The 25,739-nt window shown below is 35.2% G+C and overlaps 1 protein-coding gene across 2 annotated transcripts in view; it reads left to right on the top strand.

Moving 5' to 3' along the window:
* Window positions 1-22,077, top strand: part of LOC145663865 (homeobox protein six1a-like) — a 121,051-nt gene extending 98,974 nt beyond the window's left edge. Inside the window, exons 2-3 of one of the 2 annotated variants that reach the window (XM_081729997.1) lie at window positions 9,151-9,319; window positions 21,768-22,077. In XM_081729997.1, coding sequence (XP_081586123.1) covers window positions 9,151-9,319; window positions 21,768-22,001 — 403 coding nt within the window. In that variant the 3' untranslated portion in view covers window positions 22,002-22,077. Of the gene's footprint in view, window positions 1-9,147; window positions 9,320-21,767 lie in introns of both variants that reach the window. The other variant, XM_081729996.1, reaches the window with a different exon arrangement.
* The last annotated feature ends 3,662 nt before the right edge of the window (window positions 22,078-25,739 follow it).

Below are 25,739 nucleotides of genomic sequence, written 5' to 3'. Positions count from 1 at the left end.
ATCTCGTCTCAAGAAATGAGACGAGAACTACAGTCTCAATTTTGAGACAAAACGAAAAACAGGACAGCACTCGTCTTGTTTTCAAGATAAGACGACAAATTTCACTACAGTGATTGCCACGCCACGATCTGTGAAGCGTGGGCTCTACACGAATAATAAAACTGCTTTCCCTTACGTGTGATGCATCGGAAGAATTCGGTGCAATTCGTAGCTCTACCTTCCGAAAAGTGAAACAGCAGGGCTGCACTAGGAATGTTGCGCAACTTAGAGGATATGGCAAACGAACCAAAAAGAAACAGCACTTAAAGAACTATAACACCAACACTAATAGCTGTTGGAATTAAAAGTAACAATAAAAATAGCAAAAATATAACAAGAACAACAGAACGAAACTCAGTGGCAATCCGATAAAACTGTACCTTCAGGAGATGTTCGTATAGCCGAGAGACGACACTGACAAGGTTTTATGGATAGAGGTTGAAGACCGGGTCACACCCTCGCGATCTATTGGATGCTGAAATTGGTAAATCTAAGTCAAGCTTCACGACTCATCGCTATCACTATAGTCGTCGACAACACTACTTTAACCACGTCTTAATATATTAAATACTGTTTTAGTTGATTTGATTTGCGTTTAGCGTCCGTTTCTTTCAGCAGCGATGCTGTATGTGACTTGCACCTACAGCGTAACGTGGGATCTGAAGAACATGAGCTCACGCCGGAAATTGAACCCGTATCCTCCGTGTCAAAGGCACCTACACTATTCACAGAGTCACAAGGGAAATCGACACTGTTTTAGTGTTTGACGGCGGGAGCTCATGTGGCTCGGATTGCACGTTAATTTGTAGGTCCCGTCTCATATAGTCTTGGTGCTGAAAGGGACGCTTAATGGGGCGTTTACACTTAGTCGATTTGCGTTCGATTCAGTTGAATTGACGTCACTTTCAACTTACTCGACCGTGTAAACAGGACTTCAACTTAATCGCTTGTTGATCGAAAACGACTAATCGACTAGCAACTGAATTGAAAGACGTCCTATTTTCTGTGGTCGATTCTATTTTCTTCTGCTATAACACCGCAAATTGTACCAATTACTTTTTGCTTGGACATCTTTAAAATTGCCAGTCGATTTTGAATCGACCAGAGGAGAGCAAGTCGACAAGCAGCAATCAATTTCGGTTGAAACAATTGAAGATATCCATCGATCTGATTCAGCCTAGTTGCTTCGATTTCCACATACAAAAGCCTAGTTGCTTTTGTATATAGTCTTAAATTTACAAAAAGAGACAAGATAATTTTTTTTCGAGACGAGACGGGATTTCCACAAAGTTTACGAAGTGAAACAAGAAGAACATTATTCCACATGTCTAAGCTTGTTTCTCATAAGTAAGCTTGTGGTGGACACATCATGTCCGTGGGTTTTCTCGAGGTACTCCCGTTTCCTCCCACATTTCATTCCACCAATTCTTTGATTTACTTGCCTTAATCATCTGTCTCCTTTAGCCTAAAGGGTATAATCGTGGGACGTTAAACTAAAAGATTTCATTTTCATATTCATATAGCAAATAGTGTATAATTATTATTCTTCGTCTCCTAACACGTCCTACTATTACTATTACTACTACTACTACTACTACTACTACTACTACTACTACTAATAATAATAATAATAATAATAATAATAATAATAATAATAATAATAATAATAATAATAATAATAATAAAATGATGCAGTAATAACTGACAAAGTAATCGTCATACCGAATTTGCAAGGGCGCCGATCCTGGGGGGCCGAGGGAGCTATCCCCCCCAAAAGAAACTTATGTGGGCCCCCTATTGTATTTGTGAATATACCATATTTGGCATAATTTGAGTGCAATTTGTCTTAAAATCTTTATATATGTACCTTCTTCATCTGAATGCCTCCCTCCCCCCAAATTTACAGAGATCGGCGCCCTTGTGAATGTGTATTACCTTTATTATAGGAAAATTATAATCTATTGTTCCTCAGTGGGTAAAAAAAAAATTAAGAAGTAAAAAAGAAAGAACTTCGAGTTCAACTCTTGGTCAAAATTGAGATTATTCAAATATTATTGGTGTTACTAACGTTAATACGTAACAGAGTCAAATGATAATCCAACAGAATTAGCCAATTTTCAGTTGTTTAATTTTACATTGTACATATGAAACTATAGAAGAACGTTAACTTCTTTCGTTAGAACAATAGAACCCAATAGTAAATAAATAGAAGCAAACAGGCTTTCCTGACTCAGAACATATGTGTCGTGTTTGTATGTTTTTTCGGTAAAATGGTGCTTTTGAAAGTGCTGAAAGCTTCACAAGGTGGCGCTGTTGTAGCTACCGAGAAGAGCAGCACATTTCAGTATTTAAAAAAGAAGAAGAAGAAGAAAAACACCAGAACAGACTTCTTCCTTATAACAGCAGTGTTGCTAAGTTCTTTAGCCACAAAAATCCCTCGTTAAGTACTCGACAATACTAGTTATTGTAATTAAAATTCCCTGCGTTTCTTTGTATTTAAGCTATTGAATATATTTTTATTTCGTTGTTCAAATATGACGCCCTGTGCATTATGGATAGAGAGGTGAAGTATCTAAACAAGCAAACAACTGTTCATTATAGAAAGAAATAGCAGGATTAACCACTTCGCTACTGAAAAAATAATATAAAAAAGTCATTCAAAGTACGGCCCACGAGATACATTCGGCCCATGAGGAGTTTCTTTTTATGTACCCCGTCGTAGTACCTCAAAAGAAAGCTTAAATTAATATAGTAAATCATCTATTAGTTTCATCATAGACAATGCTCTAACACAGGTTTTCTCAGCCTATAACCTATTTCGTATCATGAACCCCCTTTTATCTCATCCTCTAACTGGGAAGTAATTTCCGGTTTGTAATAAACTCTTTGATTCTTTTCCTTTTCGCGTACAGTTGTAGGTATATTATTGAAACTATGCAGATTTATTCCAATTATTGTTTAAAACTTTTTTTTTATTATTTAACATTGCTGTATTTGATAATAAGGCTGGAAATAGAATGTCTATAAAAATTAAAAAAATAAAATATTTTTTTAAAAATATTCTTCCTCCCTACTGTGCCCTAATTAAATTTATCTTTATTACCTCCCTTCACGATTTTCCTGTATTCCTTTTACAATTTCCCTAGGTGTAACCGAACCCCAGGTTGAGGTGAAACTCCGATCTAATAGTAAATCAACGTGGCTATAAACGATGCTCCTATCTCAGGACATTTTTTTGGAGATAAGAAGAAAATTCCATCAATGTCCGCAAACGCTATTTATTTTTGAAACGTTTTGAGGAAAGATGATGAAACTTTGGATGTTCTGATTCGTATTTCTGGTGAAAATTTAGCCTAAAATCATGTGTCGCATCTCCCTTCCCATTTGAAATGTTGGACCTAAAGTCAAAGTGTCGGATTTCAAGATGGAAGCCATGATGCCAAATGTTATTATCTGGTGCTCCCCTAATCTCAGTCATCCGCACTCAAAGTTTTGTCATCTTTCCTCAAGCCGTTTCAAAAATACAAGACTGATGGTGGACTTTTGCCTCATCCTGTACTTAATATGTTGGTCTTTTTTCTTATAATATATTTATTAGTTAATATGTGCATTATCTAGTGATCTCTAGAAAGTACAATACTTTTCATAAACAACTTTTGGCGTAACACATCTTAGGGGCCATGGTCTATTAGCCATCTTGTGACATTCATGTTTTTGAGGGTGATGTGTGGTCAGTACATCAAGTCTCCTCGCCGTTAATGCTTTCTAGATTGCAGTTCGCTATTTCTTTCGTTTAGGTAGCTCCCCAATTGTCCTCACAATGCTGGGTAGTCGCCGCGTTACCAACACCATCTGGTGAGTACGATCACCTATCTTTCTTCTGACCAAATCCGACACTGCTTGACTTCGCTGATCTCACGAAAAGCGGTGTTTCAGAGCGGCTAAGGCATTAGCATTTTACTTAATTTACGTTCTCGTATTACAAAGAGAAGAGAAAAACAAAGTACTTACACTCATCAATTGTTAAACCCTACTGATACCCTTCACGTCTAAAGCCAATATCTCAATATTTATATTAAGAAAAGAAAAGAACAAAAAAAAAAAAAAAATCGAAGGCTTAGTTATGGTTGTGCGACTTTTCGATATCGATTGGTATTTTAGAATATTGATATCTAACGTTATATTCACCAGTGTTGTCGATAGTGTAGACAGTTTGATATGTCGATCAAGTTTCGTCCTTGAGCGGTCATCTTGATTGAAATTTTTCTTCCTGGATTCGTCCTTGAGCGGTCACCTTGACTGAGATTTTCCTTCCTGAGTTCGTCCTTGAGCGGTCATTTTGATTGAGATTTTTCTTCCTGAATTCGTCCTTGAGCAATCATCTTGATTGAGATTTTTCTTCCTGAGTTCGTCCTTGAGCGATCATATTGATTGACATTTTTCTTCCTGAATTCGTCCTTGAGCAATCATCTTGATTGAGATTTTTCTTCCTGAATTCGTCCTTGAGCAATCATATTGATTGAGATTTTTCTTCCTGAATTCATCTTTGAGCGATCATATTGATTGAGATTTTCCTTCCTGAGTTCGTCCTTGAGCGATCATATTGATTGAGATTTTTCTTCCTGAATTCGTCCTTGAGCAATCATCTTGATTGAGATTTTTCTTCCTGAGTTCGTCCTTGAGCAAACACCTTGACTAAGATTTTTCTTCCTGAATTCGTCTTTGAGCGGTCATATTGATTGAGATTTTTCTTCCTGAGTTCGTCCTTGAGCAATCATATTGATTAAGATTTTTCTTCCTGAATTCGTCCTTGAGCAATCATATTGATTGAGATTTTTCTTCCTGAATTCGTCCTTGAGCAATCATATTGATTGAGATTTTTCTTCCTGAATTCGCCCTTGAGCAATCATATTGATTGAGATTTTTCTTCCTGAATTCGTCCTTGAGCAATCATATTGATTGAGATTTTTCTTCCTGAATTCATCTTTGAGCGATCATATTGATTGAGATTTTCCTTCCTGAGTTCGTCCTTGAGCGATCATATTGATTGAGATTTTTCTTCCTGAATTCGTCCTTGAGCAATCATCTTGATTGAGATTTTTCTTCCTGAGTTCGTCCTTGAGTAAACACCTTGACTGAGATTTTTCTTCCTGAATTCGTCTTTGAGCGGTCATATTGATTGAGATTTTTCTTCCTGAGTTCGTCCTTGAGCAATCATATTGATTGAGATTTTTCTTCCTGAATTCGTCCTTGAGCAATCATATTGATTGAGATTTTTCTTCCTGAATTCGTCCTTGAGCAATCATATTGATTGAGATTTTTATTCCTGAATTCGCCCTTGAGCAATCATATTGATTGAGATTTTTCTTCCTGAATTCGTCCTTGAGCAATCATATTGATTGAGATTTTTCTTCCTGAGTTCGTCCTTGAGCAATCATATTGATTGAGATTTTTCTTCCTGAATTCGTCCTTGAGCGATCATATTGATTGAGATTTTTCTTCCTGAATTCGTCCTTGAGCAATCATATTGATTGAGATTTTCCTTCCTGAATTCGTCCTTGAGCAATCATATTGATTGAGATTTTCCTTCCTGAATTCGTCCTTGAGCAATCATATTGATTGAGATTTTCCTTCCTGAATTCGTCCGTGAGAGATCATATTGATTGAGATTTTTCTTATAATCGTTCCAGACAGTGTTTGGATAGCACCTTTGAAAGAGAGACTGGTCAGCTTCTTTTCAACATTATTTTCCAATTTGGAATGTAGCCTTCTTGGTTGTATTTGAAATTTCTGAAAATCCCTGAAAGTACAATAGACAAAACTAAATTTAACAGCAACAAAACAAAGAAATGATTCAATAATATTACTGTACTTTATTTGAAGGATGTGAGCCAAAAACATGGTAACCCACAATTTTACTATTTTAAGAAATTAGAGTTTTTCTGCTACACAATTCATTTTCAAAGTCGGAAAGCTGATTTTTCACATAAGACTATACATGAAGGATTAAACGAACAAGGTTAAACGGAACGGTATGCGTTGCTCTCTGTCGGGTGCTGCAAAACGCAGCAATTTCAAAATTCTGGGTCACCATGTTCTTGCCTCACACCCTTCATTTATTTTCAGTGTTTGAGTACGTATGGTGCATGATAAAAAAAATTGTAACGTTGTCGTAAACAACTGGAATGTAGCAGGATACGAAACGCGTGGTTATTAAAGTTATTATTCTCTGTTTTAAATTCGCTGTTGAAAATGAATTTGGATGGCACTGACGGTGCATACAACAGTTAACTTAGCACTTGACGCTGGACAAAAAGAAAGAGAAAAAAAATCCTTTCAAAAAAAAAAATCTCGTAAGTGCTTCCTGTAAGCCAATAAATTTCCCTTCTTAACTGGAATTTCCCTCAACCTGGCAAATAGTGCTTCGTCAGACAGCTCTACGATTCTCGGTGGAAAGTCGAAAGAACTTGAAAAAAAAAAAATCATGATGACGTCACAAAAACTTAGCCCGGAAACTGGCTGGGTGACATCACATGGGAGTTTGCGTATGTATATGTGTGTGTGTGTGTGTATGTGAAAAGAGAGAGAGAGAGAGAAAGAAAGAAACAGGGCCGTTATGTTTTGAGGCCGCTTGACTGCAGCTGAAGGCTGTTGGAAGACTGAGGAGAAGGCCGGATGAGTATCGAATTACACTCCTACCCTCTTGACCTCCCCAAACCTCCACACAACGCTCTTTCAGACTCCTCTTGGCTTTAAAAAAAACAGAGAAAAAATTTTAAAAAATAAAAAAAGAGCTCGTTGAGATGAAGCCAAACCAACTTCGGTGGGGAACTGTTGAGGAGAGAACAACACCCTCGGCTGGTGCAGTTTCTGTCCTTCGAACAGCGCTCGCAGTAAATGCGTTTGTATGTTCGCTGCATTATATAATGCGTAGGGATGCGCACGAGACAAGTCGAGACATTATTTTCCTGACAAAATTCGAGTCGAGACACGGCTCTTCCAATAGAGAAATATACATTTTTCGAGTCGAGACATCAATTTTACAGCACATTTTCGAGACGAGACAGCAACAAATCTTGTCTCGTGCGCATCCCTAATAATGCGTCATTTTGTGACAGAGTGAAAGATAACGAGTACCTAGCCCAAAGCAAATAACTCTTCGTACAGGTTGCCTTTTATTAGGTAAAAAGGGAATTATCCTTTTTCGCTTTTTTTTCTGTGGAAATGTAGTGTATGAATGGTAGCTATTTCTAAATTAACGTGCTTAAGTCCAACAGTTAATTATGCCTTATAATTTTGAGTTTATACCTCTGACAAGAATATTTATGATCCAACATCATTTATCTGATATGCGTTGTTATTTACCTAAAATTATTAATGAAATATTTTATGTTTTTATTATTATTAAATTAAAAATATATACGTATTATAACCAGAACGGATCAAATTCATATTTCAAGGTATCATATAATGTGTATTTGATGTTAAATAGTGCCTGTTTGTAATATTCTTTAAATGTAATACATTGTGCCCTTAATAATAAAATAACCAACACTTGTACTTCTGATGTCCGTGGTGTATGTGAATCCGCTTTCGATTCTCTCAATGCCAGTGTTTCTTCGAACTGTTTTAGGATTTTTTTTTTAATATAATCTGATTAATCTAAAATATAATTCTGAAAAACTGAAGGCTGATGGGACTGTGAAGCACTATTTTTTTTCTTAACTCCCTCAACGCATTGGGGCCGCGGTGGCTCAGTGGTAGAGCGTTCACCTCTGGTGCTTGGAGTCCCGGGTTCGATCCCGGCCCCCGCCAAGTGAACTTTGTGGTGGACAAACACCGTGTGCGTGGATTTTCTCGGGGTTCTACCGTTTCCTCCCACTTTCTTCATTCCACCATTTCATTCATTTCTCATCATCACCGTCTCCTTTAGCCTAACCGGCATATCCGTGGGACGTAAAACTCAAAGATTTCATTTCATTTCATTTCCTCAACACATTAATCTGATTAAAATGAGAATAATATATTTTAAAATGTCTCACCATTCAATATTGTGTTTATTCAAGATCAACGACGATACTAAAACAAACATTTTTTTAAGAACAAATTTACTGCATTTCACAATTAAATATTTCTCCTCTCAAACTCAAATCTTCGTTTGATGTATAGCATGTCCCAAAACTATCTGTTACATCTTAGATCCGTAATACCAGGTAGTTAAAATTTCACATCATAAATGTCTATAGGAGGGGGAAGTCTTAATTACTTAAATTGGCAAATTTCCAGGCACATTTTGCGATGTACTGGAACCATTAAGGAGCAACAACAATAAGAAATAGGCCTTAAAGGTACTATTTCGATTTTCGTTTCGTGGAATTAAGGAGAAAAACTGGAGAAAGCTCATTAGTCGCAGTGTTTGTCGCGAAGTTCAGGTTGTGAAACAAGAGAGCTAATCATTAAGTTTACAGTAGTTCGATCTGCAATGTCTGTTATAGGGCTATATGAATGTATCAAAATTCGATGTCTTACCATGTTAATTCTCACATCCATCCGTAAACTGTTGCTGTATTCGTCCGTTTCATGCTTCCTTACATGCAAAACTTAATCTGTACGAACGTACTCAGAGAAAACAGTCAAGGGGCTCTGTTGGGTGAACAGCGAGGCCAAAAATTGGGATAATCTCTTTCGACGTTTCGTAAATACCGATAGAAAAAAAAGTTTTTTATTTGTTTGTTTGTTTTTAGATGCAGGCAATCTCATATTCGTTGATATGTCAACGGCTTGCTTGACTACATGTTTCCATTTTCGATATTTTGCTCATACCTTTTATTTTGATGACAAGCAGTAGTTGCTAGCAAGTTTAAACTGTGAGCGGGCGTGATATCACAACTACAATAGGCAGTTCATTTCATTTTAGTTATTTTAATAAAAAACACTCTTTCCGCACGCTGCTAGTGCATTCTTGAAAACTAACCATTACTTATATTTCATGGCGATTGACCACTCTTACATTTCAACATTAATTGTGGGACATACTGTGTTTGGTGTTTGTATCACTGTTTTGTATCGTAATAATGGGGCTAATGATGCTTCTTTCTTTTGTTGTAGCAGTGCTCCTCGTTCTTCTGGTGGAGCTGATGGGGATAAAAGCTCGGTGTCTCAAGTATCGGCAGCTGCTGGGTCAGCGATGGACTCAAGTTCCGATTCTGTGGAAGGCGACCAGAAACCCCCGTCGGGAATCGAAAGTGGATCTCATCATTCGCAGTCTGTCAGCGCTCAGGTGCGTTAAATATATTATTTATTTCTAAACTTAACTTAATCTCAACTGGAGGACTGAATATATCTTTTGACATTTCACTTTAAACATTGCATAAAGCTAGATACATTTTTTAAAAAAATCCATTTTTACAACTTGAATGTTAGTAGAGTCTGCACCAGTAGTCAGTTGTTTAAGAGTGAATTTTAGTGTGTAAAATTATTACATATGCAACTTTTATTGTCTTCAAGGTGCGTAATTAAAAAGATTGAAGTTGCAAGGCCACATCTGAGGCGTTCAGTACAAAAGGGAATCAAGACCATTTTCAGTAATTTTGTTCATATTTCATTTTTAAGTTCTTGATCTGAAGCTCTTTTCACAGCTTAAAAGATTCATGTCCTAATACTCTGTAAATAACTCTTCTAATGTTAAAAGATAATGGTACCTTTTCCATGCACGTAAGCGTTCCGTACAAACTTGTATGTATTTTTTTTTTTTTTAAAGAACTTTTATAATTGGACTTAATTCCCTTGTGCTCTGAATGACTCATATGTAACATTTTTAGCTCCGGGATCAAATTATTAAAATTCACTCGTGAAGAATTTTTTATCATTACATGCAAAAATGCAAAGGCGGTCCCCTTGTTGGGTCTTTAACAGTGATGACGCCAGCTTTAACTTTGTGGGGGAGGGGCAAACAGGGAGTAACAGAGAAGTGGCATCATTTGGGGGGAAGGCAGGGATCAATTGCCTCCATAAGTTTGAGAAACACATGCTTTTTAATGAATTTTGTTATGAAAACGGGAAATTGCGTCGGTAGACAGTCTTGCCCCCCTCGCAGACACCCCCGCCCCAGCAAAATCTGAAGTGACGCCACTGGAACAAAAATTTTAAAGGAGAGCTCTTTTATGTATGCCGAAAGCAATTGTTTTATATTATTCGACCTACATTAGAATAGCACATGTCAGGGAGGAGGGTTCGTCCTATCTTTGCCACTTTCTGGCGTTGTCATTGCTCTGGAGTAGTATGTCCGGCACATTTCACGTATTTTTTCCAATATTCCTTATAAGTACAAAAAGAACCATTTATTACAGCTAAAAGTAATATGGTAGATTTAACTTTTCTATATTTTTTTTAAGAAAAAAATATGGACTTTGTGCACGTGATAGGTATCATTTGCGAAAATCCATTCTTCTTCCACCCACTGATGACGTCATTTTTAATTCTTTTGGGAGAGGCGGATAAGCAGAAACTCTTTGGGAAGACAGCTTTTTTTTTTTAATATGGAAAGTAATAACATTATATTATTTTACCTAATTAGAACACAATATGTCTGGGACGAAGTCGAGGAGGGAGGCATCCATCCCCTTGTCCCCCTCTAGCGCCGTCACTGCCTCCACCATATAATACCTGAGAGTAGAACTTCTGAGGCTAACTATAATATTTCTAATGCAAATTTTTGTTTGCGATTCGTTTGCTGAAAAGCAGTGGCGGATTTAGTCCGGGGGCCTAGACCCCCTAGTTTTTTGAGTGGCAAAAATAATTGAAGCTATTATTTATATTTTTTTGAAAGTTTATAGTAAGCATTGCTATTTTATTCTTTATTGGATAAATTTTGAAACATTAAATACAGTTATAGTTGCGATTTTTCTGTTATACAATACGTAAAACAATACTTAAGGACCACAATGTCAACGTCCAACCTACCCATAATATTTATCGGGAGAGTGTTAAGAGTCTTCATCCCGGCGAAATTAAAATACCGCTTATTTTACACTAATTATGTGATATCTTCAAATAGATAAAAGATAATTGAAATATGGAACAAGAGCGCCCTAGACAATATTATTTTGCGTGAGGTACCGTTATCACAAGTCACCTAGTGGCGTTTCCGTTTTCAGCTGTTTAGAAACGCGAAAATAAATGCCGATTTTCAAAATGGCTCGAAATCGATAGCAGATAAGTGAGTCGTGATAACGGTTTCTCATGTAAAATAATATTGTCTAGGGCGCTCTTGTTCCACATTTCGATTATCTTTTATCTATTTGAAGATATCACATAATTACTGTAAAATTAGCGGTATTTTAATTTCGCCGGGATGAAGACTCTTAAGTTGGAAACTTCTGAAGGAGCCATGAAAATACCCATTATAGTCTGGGTTCTTACTTCTGATTGCCCCCTCTCCCCCCAGTTTTTATCTTCTGGATCCGCCACTGCTGACAATGTCGATTTCTTTATCTAATATAGGTACACTCATGTCCAAAATTATTGTCGCGTATCTATAAATATGTTATTGTAGGAATATAATTTGATAACGAATTCGCCCGATATTTCTTATAATGTTAGTATATGTATAATTGGCAAAGACATGTATGTGGCGAATTTCATCTCAAAAGAGCAGTAAATAAGAACAATAAAATGAAAATAAAACTTTCTTGTCCATTTAGCAACATTTCGTTTTACTCATTCTAATTTCGTATTTACATTTCTTTTCCTATGAAATTTACCACAAATATACATTTCCCGATTATACACATAGTAACAGTATTAAAAGTACCCTGCAAAATCATTATCAAACTATATTCTTACAAGAAGACAGTTATAGATATGCGACAATCATTTTGGACATGAGTGTACTTTTAAATGGTAGATATTCGACTACTGATCTTATGGGGCGTTTACACTTAGTCGATTTGCGTTCGATTCAGTTGAATTGACGTCACTTTCAACTTAATCGACCGTGTAAACGGGACTTCAACTTAATCGCTTGTTGATCGAAGGCGACTAATCGACTGGCAACTGAATTGAAAGACGTTCTATTTTCTGTGGTTGAAATAATTGAACACATCCATCGATCTGATTCGGCCTAGTTGCTTGGATTTAGTGGCAAATGTAGCGAGTCGATTTAGTCGTGCGACTAAATCGACCAAGTGTAAACGCCCCATTACTGATTTATCTACCATAGTTAATTATTAAAAAAAAATAATAATAATAATAATCAGTTCCTTATATGGCTTAATATTGTTTATAGTAACGTCAAAAGGGGATTGTGTTGTAAATAAGTAACTGAAAAACCTTTCCTTTGTACTCAAGGATATTCAGTGTTTTATCAGTAGGAGAGAAGCTCTTGAAGTTGAAATATAATGCTGGGTTCCCTTTGAAACAGCTTTACGTTGTCTTAACCGCATATAGAAGAAGAAGAAGAAGAAGTAAATAACATGTAGCGTATATTCTGTGGAAATCACAGCCTTCCTGACCTCGGATTATGTGAACGCCATTTGTACACTTTCGAACAAGCGAGCACGAAATACTTTTATTTACTTGTATTGTAAACACAATGTGTTTGTTATATACAGTGCGCATGGTATTATAGAAAAGAAAAGATGTTATATCTTTTGTTTCACTCTGTCGCCCTGTTGGATATTATAGCTTTAATGACAAATCGGCGCGAATCTATTAAAGCAAAGCGGTGTGAGAATAGATGGGCAATATCATAGCTTCCGCCATATTATTTGCGTCTGATCCGTGACTGCAAAAACACGCCAAAATCATGGGTGCTTTCTTCCATGCAAACGAAAGGGTCAGTGATTTCAGATGTAAGATAGGTAACAACAAAAACCAAAGCACTGCTACTACTAGTACTAATACTACTACTGCTTCTATTGTTATCTCTTTTACAAAAAAAAAAAAAACAGTCTGTTTCAAAGAAGTTGTAGAATCGTGAGGGACAGTATGCCTGTACCTTCCTAGCCCCCGTGGGAAATAACACGAATTCATGATATTTCAGTTATTTCTATCCCGAAAGCATTGTGTATATTTCTTTTTTAAAAGTACATTAAAGGTAATTTCCGCAAATAATTTAATTTGGCACGTCGCTAATAAGCTATTGCTGTAAGCATGTTTGTGAAAGAGTAAACACAATTCGTGTTTTACTGTCACTGCATGTTTGGCCCAGAAAGTCACTGTACTGCAGATACAAGGTAGCGTCTTTTTAAACATCTGAAACTTTAGAGAATTGAGATTCTGCCAAATTCCACGTGAAATCAGACTTTAAAATAGTTTAAATTCCTTCGTCACTAGTTCTTGTAGAGATTCTGTTCACTACTTTGGTTGTTCGAAAATAGTTGGACAAAAAAAAAAAAAAAAAGAGAAAGAAAGAAAGAAAGAAAGAAAAAGAAAAAAGAAACATGTATCGTCATCAGGGGTGCCCGGAGAAAATTTTCTAGGGGCATCTCCATGGTTGCTACATTACGTCTGGTATTTAATATACGTGGTTTGCTATATTACATATATATTTTCGTGAGCTAAGGGGCGCCCCCTGCCCCTTCCTTCAGACGCCCATGATCGTCACCCAAGCAGATATTGGATACAAATTAATGCATTCGTATTTTCTGTACCAGCTTCTCCCAAACACCCTTCTCATATAAGCCAACCAAATTTCTTACCGTTATGTCAGTACTTTCAAAAGGAACCTAAAAATATCCCTCTCTAAGCTAAGAATTTTCAAGAATGTTATGATAATAATACGTTCCGCAAACAGTGACTAGTCGTCAAACCGAAGAAAATATGGACACTAGTTCTAACGGTGGAAATCTAAAAACGGACGTTCGCTTTTACGTAGGTATAAGATTGATTGCTACTATTATAATACTTGTAGCAACGTAGCACACGGCAGTGGGACAAGGGGATCAATGGCTCCTGCGTGGGATTCAAGTGAATCAATAATTTGCGCTAAGTTTTCGAAGCGAAGTTTTAATTTAATATTTTCTAAATTTAATTCTTCAGTATTTTTTTTTATTTTTTTATTTGTTTACATTTCCTACTTTTATTGTTTATAAAACACTGTAGGGCCACGCTTACCGAATTGGTATAAATGGAGTAGCCAGACGAAGAGGGTTCTGGGAGAATGCAACAGTTCTCCAGTAGCCAGGTTGGTGGAAGTCATACTGATTGGTATGACAACTTGGACATTTAGTTCCAGGCGTAGTCAAAGTGACTTTAATGGCTGGGATACTGCTGGGTGGAAGGCAACGGGAAACCACCACTCTACTTTTCCCTATTTTGCTGACAGCAGAAAGAGAACATATGTCTACAATGGTCTTTCGCAGGTCAAAGTATAGTTCCAGAGGTAAAATATCCCCCCATTCGGATCTCCGGGAGGGGAATGACTTGGGAAGGACTATCGAGAAGATAGCAAGATTGATAGGGAAAGAAAGATATGCAAGAGCAAAAGATTTAGAATAGGGACTTGGAACGTACGTACCAAGCTACAGGGAGGAAAATTAGAAAATCTTGAAGAGCAAATGAAACAAAATAATCTAGATTTGATAGGAGTTTGTGAAGCTAGATGGGAATGTAATGGGGTGTTGAACAGCGAAGGATATAGAATGTTATACTCAGGTAATGGAAAGGGCGGTCATAATGGTGTAGGAATAATTCTTGGAAAGCGCTTAAAAGAGAACGTAGTGAAAGTAGAATGTGTTGTTGGTAGAGTTATAATGATAAGATTTAAAGGAAAAAAAAAGGATCTACTAGTGATACAGTCACCGCATAGAATTGAAATAGAGGAAATTTCAAAAAATAGAAGAAATAGAGGAAAAAATAGAAGAAATTAAAGACATGGAGAAGAACAGTGGGTGCGTAATTGTAATGACAGACATGCAGTTGCAGTTTGTGCGTGATTTCAAAGCAGTTGTGGGAGACATGTTTAAGAGACCCCATCACTGCGAAATTAAAATACCGCTAATTTTACAGTAATTATGTGATATCTTCAAATAGATAAAAGATAATCGAAATGTGGAACAAGAACGCCCTAGACAATATTATTTTACATGAGATATCGTTATCACGACTCACTTATCTGGTTTCGATTTCCAGACATTTAGAAAATCGGCATTTATTTTCGCGTTTATAAATAGCATATTGTAATTTTGGTCGATTTGGTCTTTTCACCAACTTGTAGTATAAGAGTATATAAGCACACGTATTTGATTGACAAGAGACAGGCTTTCTTTGCTTCTTAATAATAATAATAATAATAATAATAATAATAATAATAATAATAATAATAATAATAATAATAATAGAGTGAAATGACAGGAAATGTATTAATACCTTTGAGTGGGCGACACGTGATTGTGAAGGACAGGATATGATGATCTGTTGAATGGAATTCACAGCAATTATACCGTAATGGCTGTGATAAGCATTCGATTCTGCGTACTTATTAAATTCCATACATGTGTAATAAGTGTTCACAACATAAACAAACATGCGACCGGAAGCAATCAAATGAAATTGTTCAGACTACGATTAATAGGAACGTAGCTATAATTGTCTTGGTTAGTTGTTGGTTTGAGATTAAGTTAAATAAACATACGGATCAAAGTGTGTAAATGACATTTTATTTAGAAGTTTATTACAAACATTACAAAAAATTGATTTAAAAAGAATGTGTGTGTCCAAAAGGAAATATTTTAATTAAATAAATGGGTTCAATGAAATGCCTCCAGTTTAGGCAACATGTTTGAAATTTAATGCTTCTTTTTGAGTTCGAACTTACAAAGAGACATAAACCCACGGTTTAACGTTGAATGCGAAATAGCGTTACCACCTTTCGAAAACAACATGTCTGGTCACTTCATACGATTTGTCACTTTTACAAACAAGATTTAGCGACACTTTATTTAGCTATTCGCGGGGAAGAGAATGTAACATCGTTTCTTTTCCGTAATAATATCCCACGGTCCGGTCGGTGCATTAGGCTATAGTTTTGAACATTTTCAGACTCAACAAAAAGGAAAAAAAGCACAATGTGACTCATTAGCATCAGCAGCACATAAACGTTGGGGAGACAGACTACTGGGGGTATAGAATACCCCCCAGAAAAGTGGGGATTCCGGGGGTCTTTCCTAGAAAATTAAAAAATAGTCTTTGTGCATTGCATTTTAAAGCATTTTTACTTAAAGAACAAATAAAAACTTTTAAAAAATGTGTTTTAGTTTTATCTTTGATATTTTTTTCTTTCTTGAAAATGTGGTACTAAAAAAACACATATTTTACAGTTTGTTTATTCAAACAGGAAAATTCAAAACAAACGATACCAAGTGTATGTTAAAAATGCCTACATTAAAAAAAAAACGACATATTGTAGGGGGACGAAAACAATTTTACAAATATTGGAGGGCACATGTCCCCGGTGGGATTGATGCCCGTGCTGTGACTGTCCTAACAACTGCATCTCGCCAGTGTCGCCAGATTTGGCCATTACAAAGTAGCGAGGTTTTGCTCCAAAAGTAGCGGATTTGTAGCCCAAACATAGAAATGAATTATTTTGCAGCTACACATCTTTTACTAATCATATATAAATCATCAGGGAGAAATGGATTTTGTGAGTTTTTGTTGTAATTCCACTTACTCATTGTGTTAATATGGATAATAGAGTAACAATTAAATTAGCGATGTTCACGTTTACACAGCTTCGTACAGCTATTAGGCATAGTCGTTAATTGAGAGAGCAATACAGGAAGTGATACTGCAACAGTGCAAACTGAGTGAAAGTCTAGTGTTGTGAGATCTTGGAATTAAAAATTACTAAAAACAAGTCTTAAACTAGTTCGAACATGTTAATTTTAATAAAAATATTCCTCATTGGGAATAGAGTACTCAACAAACAAAACTTTTATTGTATGATATAAAACTAATAGTTTGTAACTTTTTTATATGAAAATAAAAAACGTAGCGCATTTTTAAGACTAATAGCCCACAATTAATTAAAAATAGTCCAAAAAGTAACGTGTTGCCCAAATTGAAATTTTTGTAGCGAGGACACTTAAAAAAAATCGCCCAATCCGCTAATTGTAGCCTCAATCTGGCAACATTGCATCTGGCTTATGTTGGATTGAAATACTGGCCGAGAGAACCTACTCCACAGAAAATGCATTTCTTAAGATTGAATTTTGAGTTCTTTCACTAGGTAAACTAAAAACAAGGATGCTTGTAGAAGAAGAAAAAAAACTCTCTTCCGTAATAGGTTAATATTTCTCCCCCCGTAAGTGGATTTCATATTAGTAAGTGAAAAAAATAATAATACAAAGTCTACTTGCAAAACTCAAGTATATAATTTTACAAAACTAAACAAAACGGAGAAGCTTTCCGAGAATCGAAACGAGATAGGAAAACCTTAGTTGTCATCACGTCTCATCTCGTGTGCAACTACTAAGAAAAACGTATAACTTCTCGCGGGTATAGCAGAGGTACGCCACATTTTGGGTTAATATTTGAAAATTTCTCTGTTAATGCAGAAGAATAGCAAGTGGCCGTACTGTTCTACTGATCGACACCGAACTAATTCTTGTCGGAAATGGCCTTAGTTTAATCTTTCTATATTGTTCACAATATCATATACTGACAAAATGGAGAAAAAATATTGTCTTTTGCTTGATATTGTCAATCGTCATGGAGGATATAATGCCTTTTTATATGTTTTTTTTTGAAATTTTTTTACTATTAAAATTTTGGATTAATTTGGTCAGAGATGCATGTGTTAATGAAAATGTATTTACTGTAAATATTAAATTTATTCAAGTGAACCAGATTTACATGTCATACGTAATATAGTTTATTATTATTATTATTATTATTATTATTATTAGTAGTAGTAGTAGTAGTAGTAGTAGTAGTTTCCATAACAAGTAATTTATGTTTAAAAAAAATAACAGTATATGCAATGAAACCTGCATCTTTCAAACCACAAATTCATGCGTATGTGATAAATTAGTTTCCTTGATTTAAGAAGGAGTGGAAATCATGTGTGACATACTTTATTCAAACAGTTGCAGGAAGGCCTTTGACATCTTCCGCCATTCCACGTTTTCTGTTCCTCTCTCTCTCGTGACAATAAATTACAGAGAGAAATCGTGAAGCATCACTCATTCCTTCACGATCATGACGACACAAATTGAAAGATTGTGTTTTTTCGAGGAATAATAAAACTAGAGAGTCACTAGCTTATGCTGAATTTTCAATTTACGAACTACACACACACACACACACACACATATATATATATATATATATATATATATATATATATATATATATATATATATATATAGATATATATATAAGACTGAAACCGGTAGAAGAATGCTCTTCATTGATTTAAAATCATGAGATGTAACTAGGATGAAGATAAATATGTAGTAAGTAAAATAAACTCTTGATATTATTGCTCATAAACAGAGCCGTAACAAATCTCTATTTGTAGGACCCTCGAGTCAGTGAGTTATTTTGAAGATGTAATAGTTGGAGCTCCATTCTCTTGCCAAAAGCAAAAACACGGGCCCTTGAATTGATATATATAATAATATGCTTATAGTACCAAAATTGTTTCTGCAGAACCTTCTCTCTTCAGAACACCTTGCTAAAGCTGGGGGGTTGTCCTTGTGGTGACATGAACGGATAACATATTAAAACAAATCAACCCAGCGTAGTGGCTCTTTTGATTTCAAAAGATATTATTACACAAAATTTTGATAATTATCATAATGAGTTATTGATGATAGGTTTTGCTATCGTTTCGGTTATCTTTTTTCTATTATTTTTTCTATGCATTCAATGGTTATGTGCAAAATATTATGCATTATGTAATTCGAGATGCTTTAGTTGTTTTAATGTTTAAACAATTTGAACATTTTGAATAATACTTGGATTTTAATAATAGAGGAAGAAAGGGATCAACAGAAGTGTGCAGCTAATCTGAAATTTTATGTGTATACAAATCTCGTAAAGACAAAATGAATAATAGGGTAACTTAAATGTTCGGTAAGCAATATGAGCTGCAAACAGTGGGTGTGGAAACCGTTTCGTTGCGGCTCTGCTCATGAAGAGCCTTGCCAACCAGATGGAGAAAATTAAAATTTTGAGGCGTGTTCCCTACATCGCATTGTGTCCCAATTGCCTTATACTTGTGCTTTTTCTAGACCAATATCTCTTTATATTAACGCAGACAATTCCCCAATACCTCACTATGTTAGACCAACATAAAAAGATATATGTTCCCCCACCGGAAATTGAACCAGGACCTGCTTTTCATTAAAGTATTCATAAATGTGAAGTGTAGTTATCATAACAAATTTATTTATTTATTTTAAAAAGATTTCATATAAATACTATTTGAAAAAAATTACCAGGATCATCCCATTTTTATTTTTTTTATGTTAACTTTTAATTTTAACAGATTGATTTTTTGAGGCTATTGCTCTAAAATGAACTAAAATTTTATGGTTTGATTTTACTGATTTCTTTTTTCTTATATATATATAATGGTGGATCCAGGGTATGATCAAGGGAGGAGCTAAACCATAGTTTGCCGTTTTATCCAGTGTACAGCAGGATTGAAGATCATTTTATCCTGTGTATATCTGAGCATCAAGGGGGGCTATATCCCCCCTTGGATCCGCCCTTATATATATATATAATCCGTACTTTCAGAAAATAAAATTCTACGATACAGGACGATAATATCAATATTTATAAAATAAAATTCCATACAAGTAATGTTAAATTTATGTAGCCTTGACGAAGAAAATCAGTCAAATCAAAACTTTAAAAAGCCCAGTTTGTTTCAAAGAAAGAACAAAAAAAAAGTCCCCATTTATTTCAATCAGTGCTTCTTTTACCAAATCTCCACATGTCCTGCAAAACAAGAATATTATACCATTAATCTATTATGATAAATAATCTTCTGTCGTTGCTGTTACGGAGTACTAGAACTTCACTGCCAAACATTGTATACTGTAGGATAGAAAGTATCTTTTAAATGTACACGCCAAAAAGTAGAAGAAAATGCAAACTCTGTAAGATACGCAGAGTGTATCAAAAAAGACTTTACAAATTTGAAAACACATCTTGATTTATTTATTTAGCTTACAGAAATAGTTTTGGTGTCATTTTATAGCAAAATATAAGTTTTAACCTTATACTTAAAGAGGCTTAAGAGTCTTCATACCGTCGAAATTAAAATACCGCTAATTTTACAGTAATTATGTGATATCTTCAAATAGATAAGAGATAATTGAAATATGGAACAAGAGCGCCCTAGACAGTATTATTTTGCGTGAGGTACCGTTATCACAAGTCACCTAGTGGCTTTCCGTTTTCAGCTGTTTAGAAACTCGAAAATAAATGCCGATTTTCAAAATGGCTCGAAATCGAAAGCAGATAAGTGAGTCGTGATAACTGTTTCTCATGTAAAATGATATTGTCTAGGGCGCTCTTGTTCCACATTTCGATTATCTTTTATCTATTTGAAGATATCACATAATTTCGGTAAAATTAGCGGGATTTTAATTTCGCCGGGATGAAGACTCTTAATGTGGCTTCCACTGGTGATGGGGCACACACCCCATCTGAAGTCGATTTCGTGAAAAACACAAAATTCTTTACGAGCAATTCTATCAATATCTTTTAATTCTTGCACCATTTGTAATTTGTATGGTTTGAGATGTAACCGTTTTCTCAACACACCCCAAATTGTCATGTGTAAGACGCCCAGCTCTTCAGAAGCACGCCTGGTTGATTTTGTAGGACTCTTTACAAAGCTTTGTCTCACATGCTCTACAACGTCTTTAGACGTACAGGACGACCTGAAGATTTGTTGTGTCTTACCAAACATAGTTTCAATAAAACATTTATGTCACTGATAAATAGTATTCTACTGGGAAGATCTTTACCATACTTTGTATGAAAATTACGTTGCACAGTTGTCGCAGACTTAGATTCTTCAAACTAAAACACAGAGCTAACACGCTCGAGACTAGTAAAGGCAGCCATCTTTGCTCCAACTGCCGCTAGCGCTTGGGGTGGCTTGTTTCTGAACTAGTGTACTATGTGAGTCAAAACTTGATGTATTTTGCTTCAAAATGACACCAAAACCATGTCTGTAAGATAAATTAATAAATCAATGTGTTTTCGAAGTTGTAAAGGTCCTTTTTTAATACACCCTGTATATAAAATGTTTAAAATGTTGATTATGCATTAGATGGTGTAATCTAATAACACACACACTCTCTTACTGCTACTCCAGCTGTCAATACAGGGTGGCCCAAAAATAGGTATACATCTCAGCATTGATCAAATATAACACTCTAGCTTATGGGTTTATTTGCTTCGGCTGTTCAGGGCTTAAGGTGTAAGTAAAATAATAATAATAATAATAATAATAATAATAATAATAATAATAATAATAATAATAATAATAATAATAAAGAAGCTAGGTCTAACTGTTTGATAACAATAAAAAATGATATAAAATACAGTGAGCAGATTAGTATCGGACTGTATACCTACTTTTGGACCACCCTGTATTTATTAAGAATTCATATTTAAGTAATACTGTACTTAAGAACTAAAAAATGTTTGCTTATAATGAATATGAATAGTACTAAAAAGCTTCTTTTTTTGTTTCACAGGATCAAACGTCGCATCGAGGTGAACTATATCCAGAGGTGAAGCCTAGTGTTGCCAGCTTGCAGGCTACGGTGATGTCCAATGCAGCTGTGGCAGCCGCTGCGGCAGCGTACCAGTCACAACTGAGTCTGGCAACAGCGGCGAGGCACAGCGGAAGCGGAAGTACTTCGGAAAGTAGTGTCTTGGGCGGTCATCATGGCGACGTCGCGCTGCTCCAGGACTATCACAGTTTGTGACAGTGGGCGGCCGGCTACGGATACAGCCAGTGATGATAATGTTGATGATGAACAGAACGTGAGTGAGAAATTAATATACAAAACAAAAGAACAACAACATAGTGATATTATGTTTTGATGTTTGTGATTTTTCGTCTTTTTTTTTTCTAATTGTCGAAATGCTGTATCCGAGCTGAGTATCTGAAAGAAGAAAACAAAAGACTTACTATTTTGAACCTAGTTAATTAACGACTATGAGTAAACAACAACTTAAATATGCTGTTGAAAAAAAAAAACAGATGAAGTGCGAAACAGCGATATGATTGAATGCAAAGTAGGACTAGTCCATTAACTGAACGTTGTAAAAAGTAAAAGTTTTAATAATAGTAATAATAATAATTATTATTATTAGTGTGCAAATGCTTACGATCTCTTTGTGGAAAACAATTGATTTGATTCTCGTAGTAAATTTACAAAAAAAGAACAAACATTATAGCCCTGAGCTCAAGAAACAAAAACGAAAAAGGCAGCAAAACACTTTTTTAAAGCTTTCCTCATAGATTTTGGTGAGGGGGTAATACGCTATAATGTGTCGGCTTTACTTAAAGTAGTTTTTTTTAAATTTGTTTTTCGCAAATTGGTGTGTGTGTGTGAGACCAGTAGCGGCGCGGAAAACATTTTGTATGTCATAATACCGAGGAGCAAGGGAGAGCAAATCTGTGTTTAAAAATCAGGCAAGAATATACATAAGTATACACAATAGTAGATGCTTCATCTATCTAAACTATGAGCAAAGGACACATCAGGACAAACTAAAATTTGAGTAGAGGATATGTTGCTCCATGTTGTTTCCTCTAGCGCCGCCTCTGGTATATGTGTATGTGTGTGTGTGTGTCTAAAAAAATTTGGTACATAGTTTCTAGAATAAGGAGAAAATGTGCAATGATACCCGGATATGTATATAGAACATTAAGAAATGAAACTGAAAAAATACCAAATACTTCGAAACACAAAATAAAATGTACTTAAGATTAATTCTTATGTGGTGATACATAGTTACGAAAAGACATAGGTTAAAATATTTTCTTAGAATAAAATCCCCTGAGTGCTGTTCAATTTTTTTCTGATATTATATTGTTTATTTCAACTAAAATGTTTGTCCGTATGAAAATGAGGTATACTTTAAAAATACTGTATAAGATTTGCAATAATATATACTATAGATCTGCTTTAACGTAATTCATTTCATTGGAAAAACTTAGAAAATGTTTTCTGAAAGAGGGTCTTTGATTTCTTTAAACAGTCTGTTTACACGAATGCATGATGCATTTTCACAAACGATCCCTGATAATATAATCTTTATGTATCAATAAGATCAAAAATTGCGTTTAAAGATTTCGTGGTTTAAGAAAATAAATTTCTTGTTGTTGTTTTTTTCGTCGAACAGGGGGTAAAAATGAGGGAGAACACGGAGCACGCCGTTTCTACACTTCCAGAAATTATTTATGGCGTTTTTTAACTTCCTAAAAAAATATAATGCACAAAGATAGGCATAAGGTTAGGGTGACATCCTGCGTCCCCCTACTTTTTCAGATCCACTTTTACCCCTAACTACACCCTGTACTACTTGTAAATAAAAACGCAATTTAAGAAAATGATGAATTAGTTTATATATTTTAAAAAAAGGAATAATTTTCGCCTTAAAACAAATTAATTGTATTAGAATCAATTCCTAATTCCACAAGAACGACATAACGAAATTTTAATTATTCAGGACAACACAAAAGTCAGTTTAGTTATGATATATAAACATGACAGTCTATAATTTTGAACTGACTTATGCACCAGATTGCATTATAAAATGAACAGATTACAAAACAAGTAAAAGAATGTTTTAACGTCCGAGTTTAGAATTTAACTCAACTAGGCCCAAAATTTGTGTATGTGTACAATAAGTTCGAAGTATACCAAAGCATCAAATTGTAATGTACGATAAAACATAGTTATCACCAGATTGTATCTACTAATGTGTAATTAAAAACGAGTAGTAGGCCTACAGAGTACCTTCGGATTGATTCCATAAAAAAAATTAATCGAATAGCTGTGAAGAATCACAAAATAATAGATTACAAATTTCATATTCATAACAATAATAAATTTCATAGAGTTAATAGTAGACTTACTTTGTTCAAACTGACAACACATTCACATCACAAAACACACTTTTATGAACATTAATTAAACGTAGATTCATTGCATTTTTCTTTTTGTAATTTTCCATTGTTAGAGATACTCACTTGAATAAATCTCATAAAATACGCTCAATCTTCTTTCTCTTCTATTTTAGTGAATAACTTTAAGAAAATATAATATCAGAAATTTAGAAAGTGACTCAAATAGCATCTGCAAACCATGGGCGCCCCCAGCACGGGAGGGAGGGGGTAATTCCATTCTAATGGATTTTCGAAAGAGTTTTTTTTTTTTTCGAATTGCAAGTCGAAACCTGTTAATTTCCTTACTCACCCACTAGCCTAAATGATTCATCGGGTTTCAAAGCACTATTTATTTACAAGTATACGACGCACAAAGACGGCTGTTACATGAAAAGATACATACAAGTTTGTGGTACATTCTATAAATGTTCAATGTGTGCGCTTTTGGTCACCCGGCACATCCAAACGGTAATCCAGTTCCGTACATACGTTCACTATGTTTCCGTCAGTGTTCGTCACAGCAGCAGTTCTTGCAGCGTTGTTGGTATTGGAGTACATAAACTTTGTCCTTAACATAACCTCACAGAAGGACAACACATGGAGTGAGATCTGATGATCTGTGAGGCCATAACAGCAGAGTAACATCACCCAGACCAGTGCACCCTATCCAGCGATATGGCAGTTCTCTGTTTTTACACAGGCAACCAGCATCACGAAACGAAAAATGCTTCGGTGACCAGGTGCAGCTTTTTCGAATTCGCATACGAATGTACGCTGAACGCTCGTAACCGACGAACATTTCGCATATTCTAACACACAAAGTCTTCTCCTGCATTGTAGCCATGTTGTAGAGTGTCGTCACAAGCCTGCCATCTAGCGTGCACGCGAGCCACGAGACAGGTTTTTAAAAACTTGGTGAGTGTATGTACCTTTTCATGTATCACCCGTCTTTGCACATCGTGTACTAGTAAATAAACAGTGCTTTGAAACCCGATTAATCATTTAGGCTAACATGTTTTGTTACGAGATATTATGTTCATGAACATAAGTATATTTACGACTTTCTTTTCTGTTGATCTTTTGGTCCCTCCTCTACCCTCTCCCCGGACAAATCTTATGGGTGTTTCTGCTGCGAAACACCATTACGTGGACTAATAGTTATTTTAAATACCTTTCATATAGTTTATCCATTTTTGTGCCCAATATTAGTTATATGCCGTTATAAATTGTAACGCACATATATAATTAAATATTACAAACCCAGTTCGATTAAAATTACTTTAATAGCCACTAAAACTTACTACGATAATTATTTCAATAAATTAAAGTATTTTTTGTTACTTTTAAACATTATATTTCCTTAGTAGTTTATCATTCATTTCGCAGAAATTACCAATACACTTCAAACAACTATGCTTCTTCACTTATTATATCTTTAACAGCATAAATAAAACAAGTTTAAACAAGTCTGGTCACTAGATTTGCTATCATAAGGTACCGGACTATTATCTTTGTTGTCCTATAACTAAATATACATAAACGTTAT

The sequence above is a fragment of the Thermobia domestica genome, chromosome 11 (assembly GCF_964235325.1).
Source record: "Thermobia domestica chromosome 11, izTheDome1.hap1.1, whole genome shotgun sequence".
Classification (NCBI taxonomy): Eukaryota; Metazoa; Arthropoda; class Insecta; order Zygentoma; family Lepismatidae; genus Thermobia; species Thermobia domestica.
This window is presented reverse-complemented; position numbering and strand designations above follow the sequence as displayed.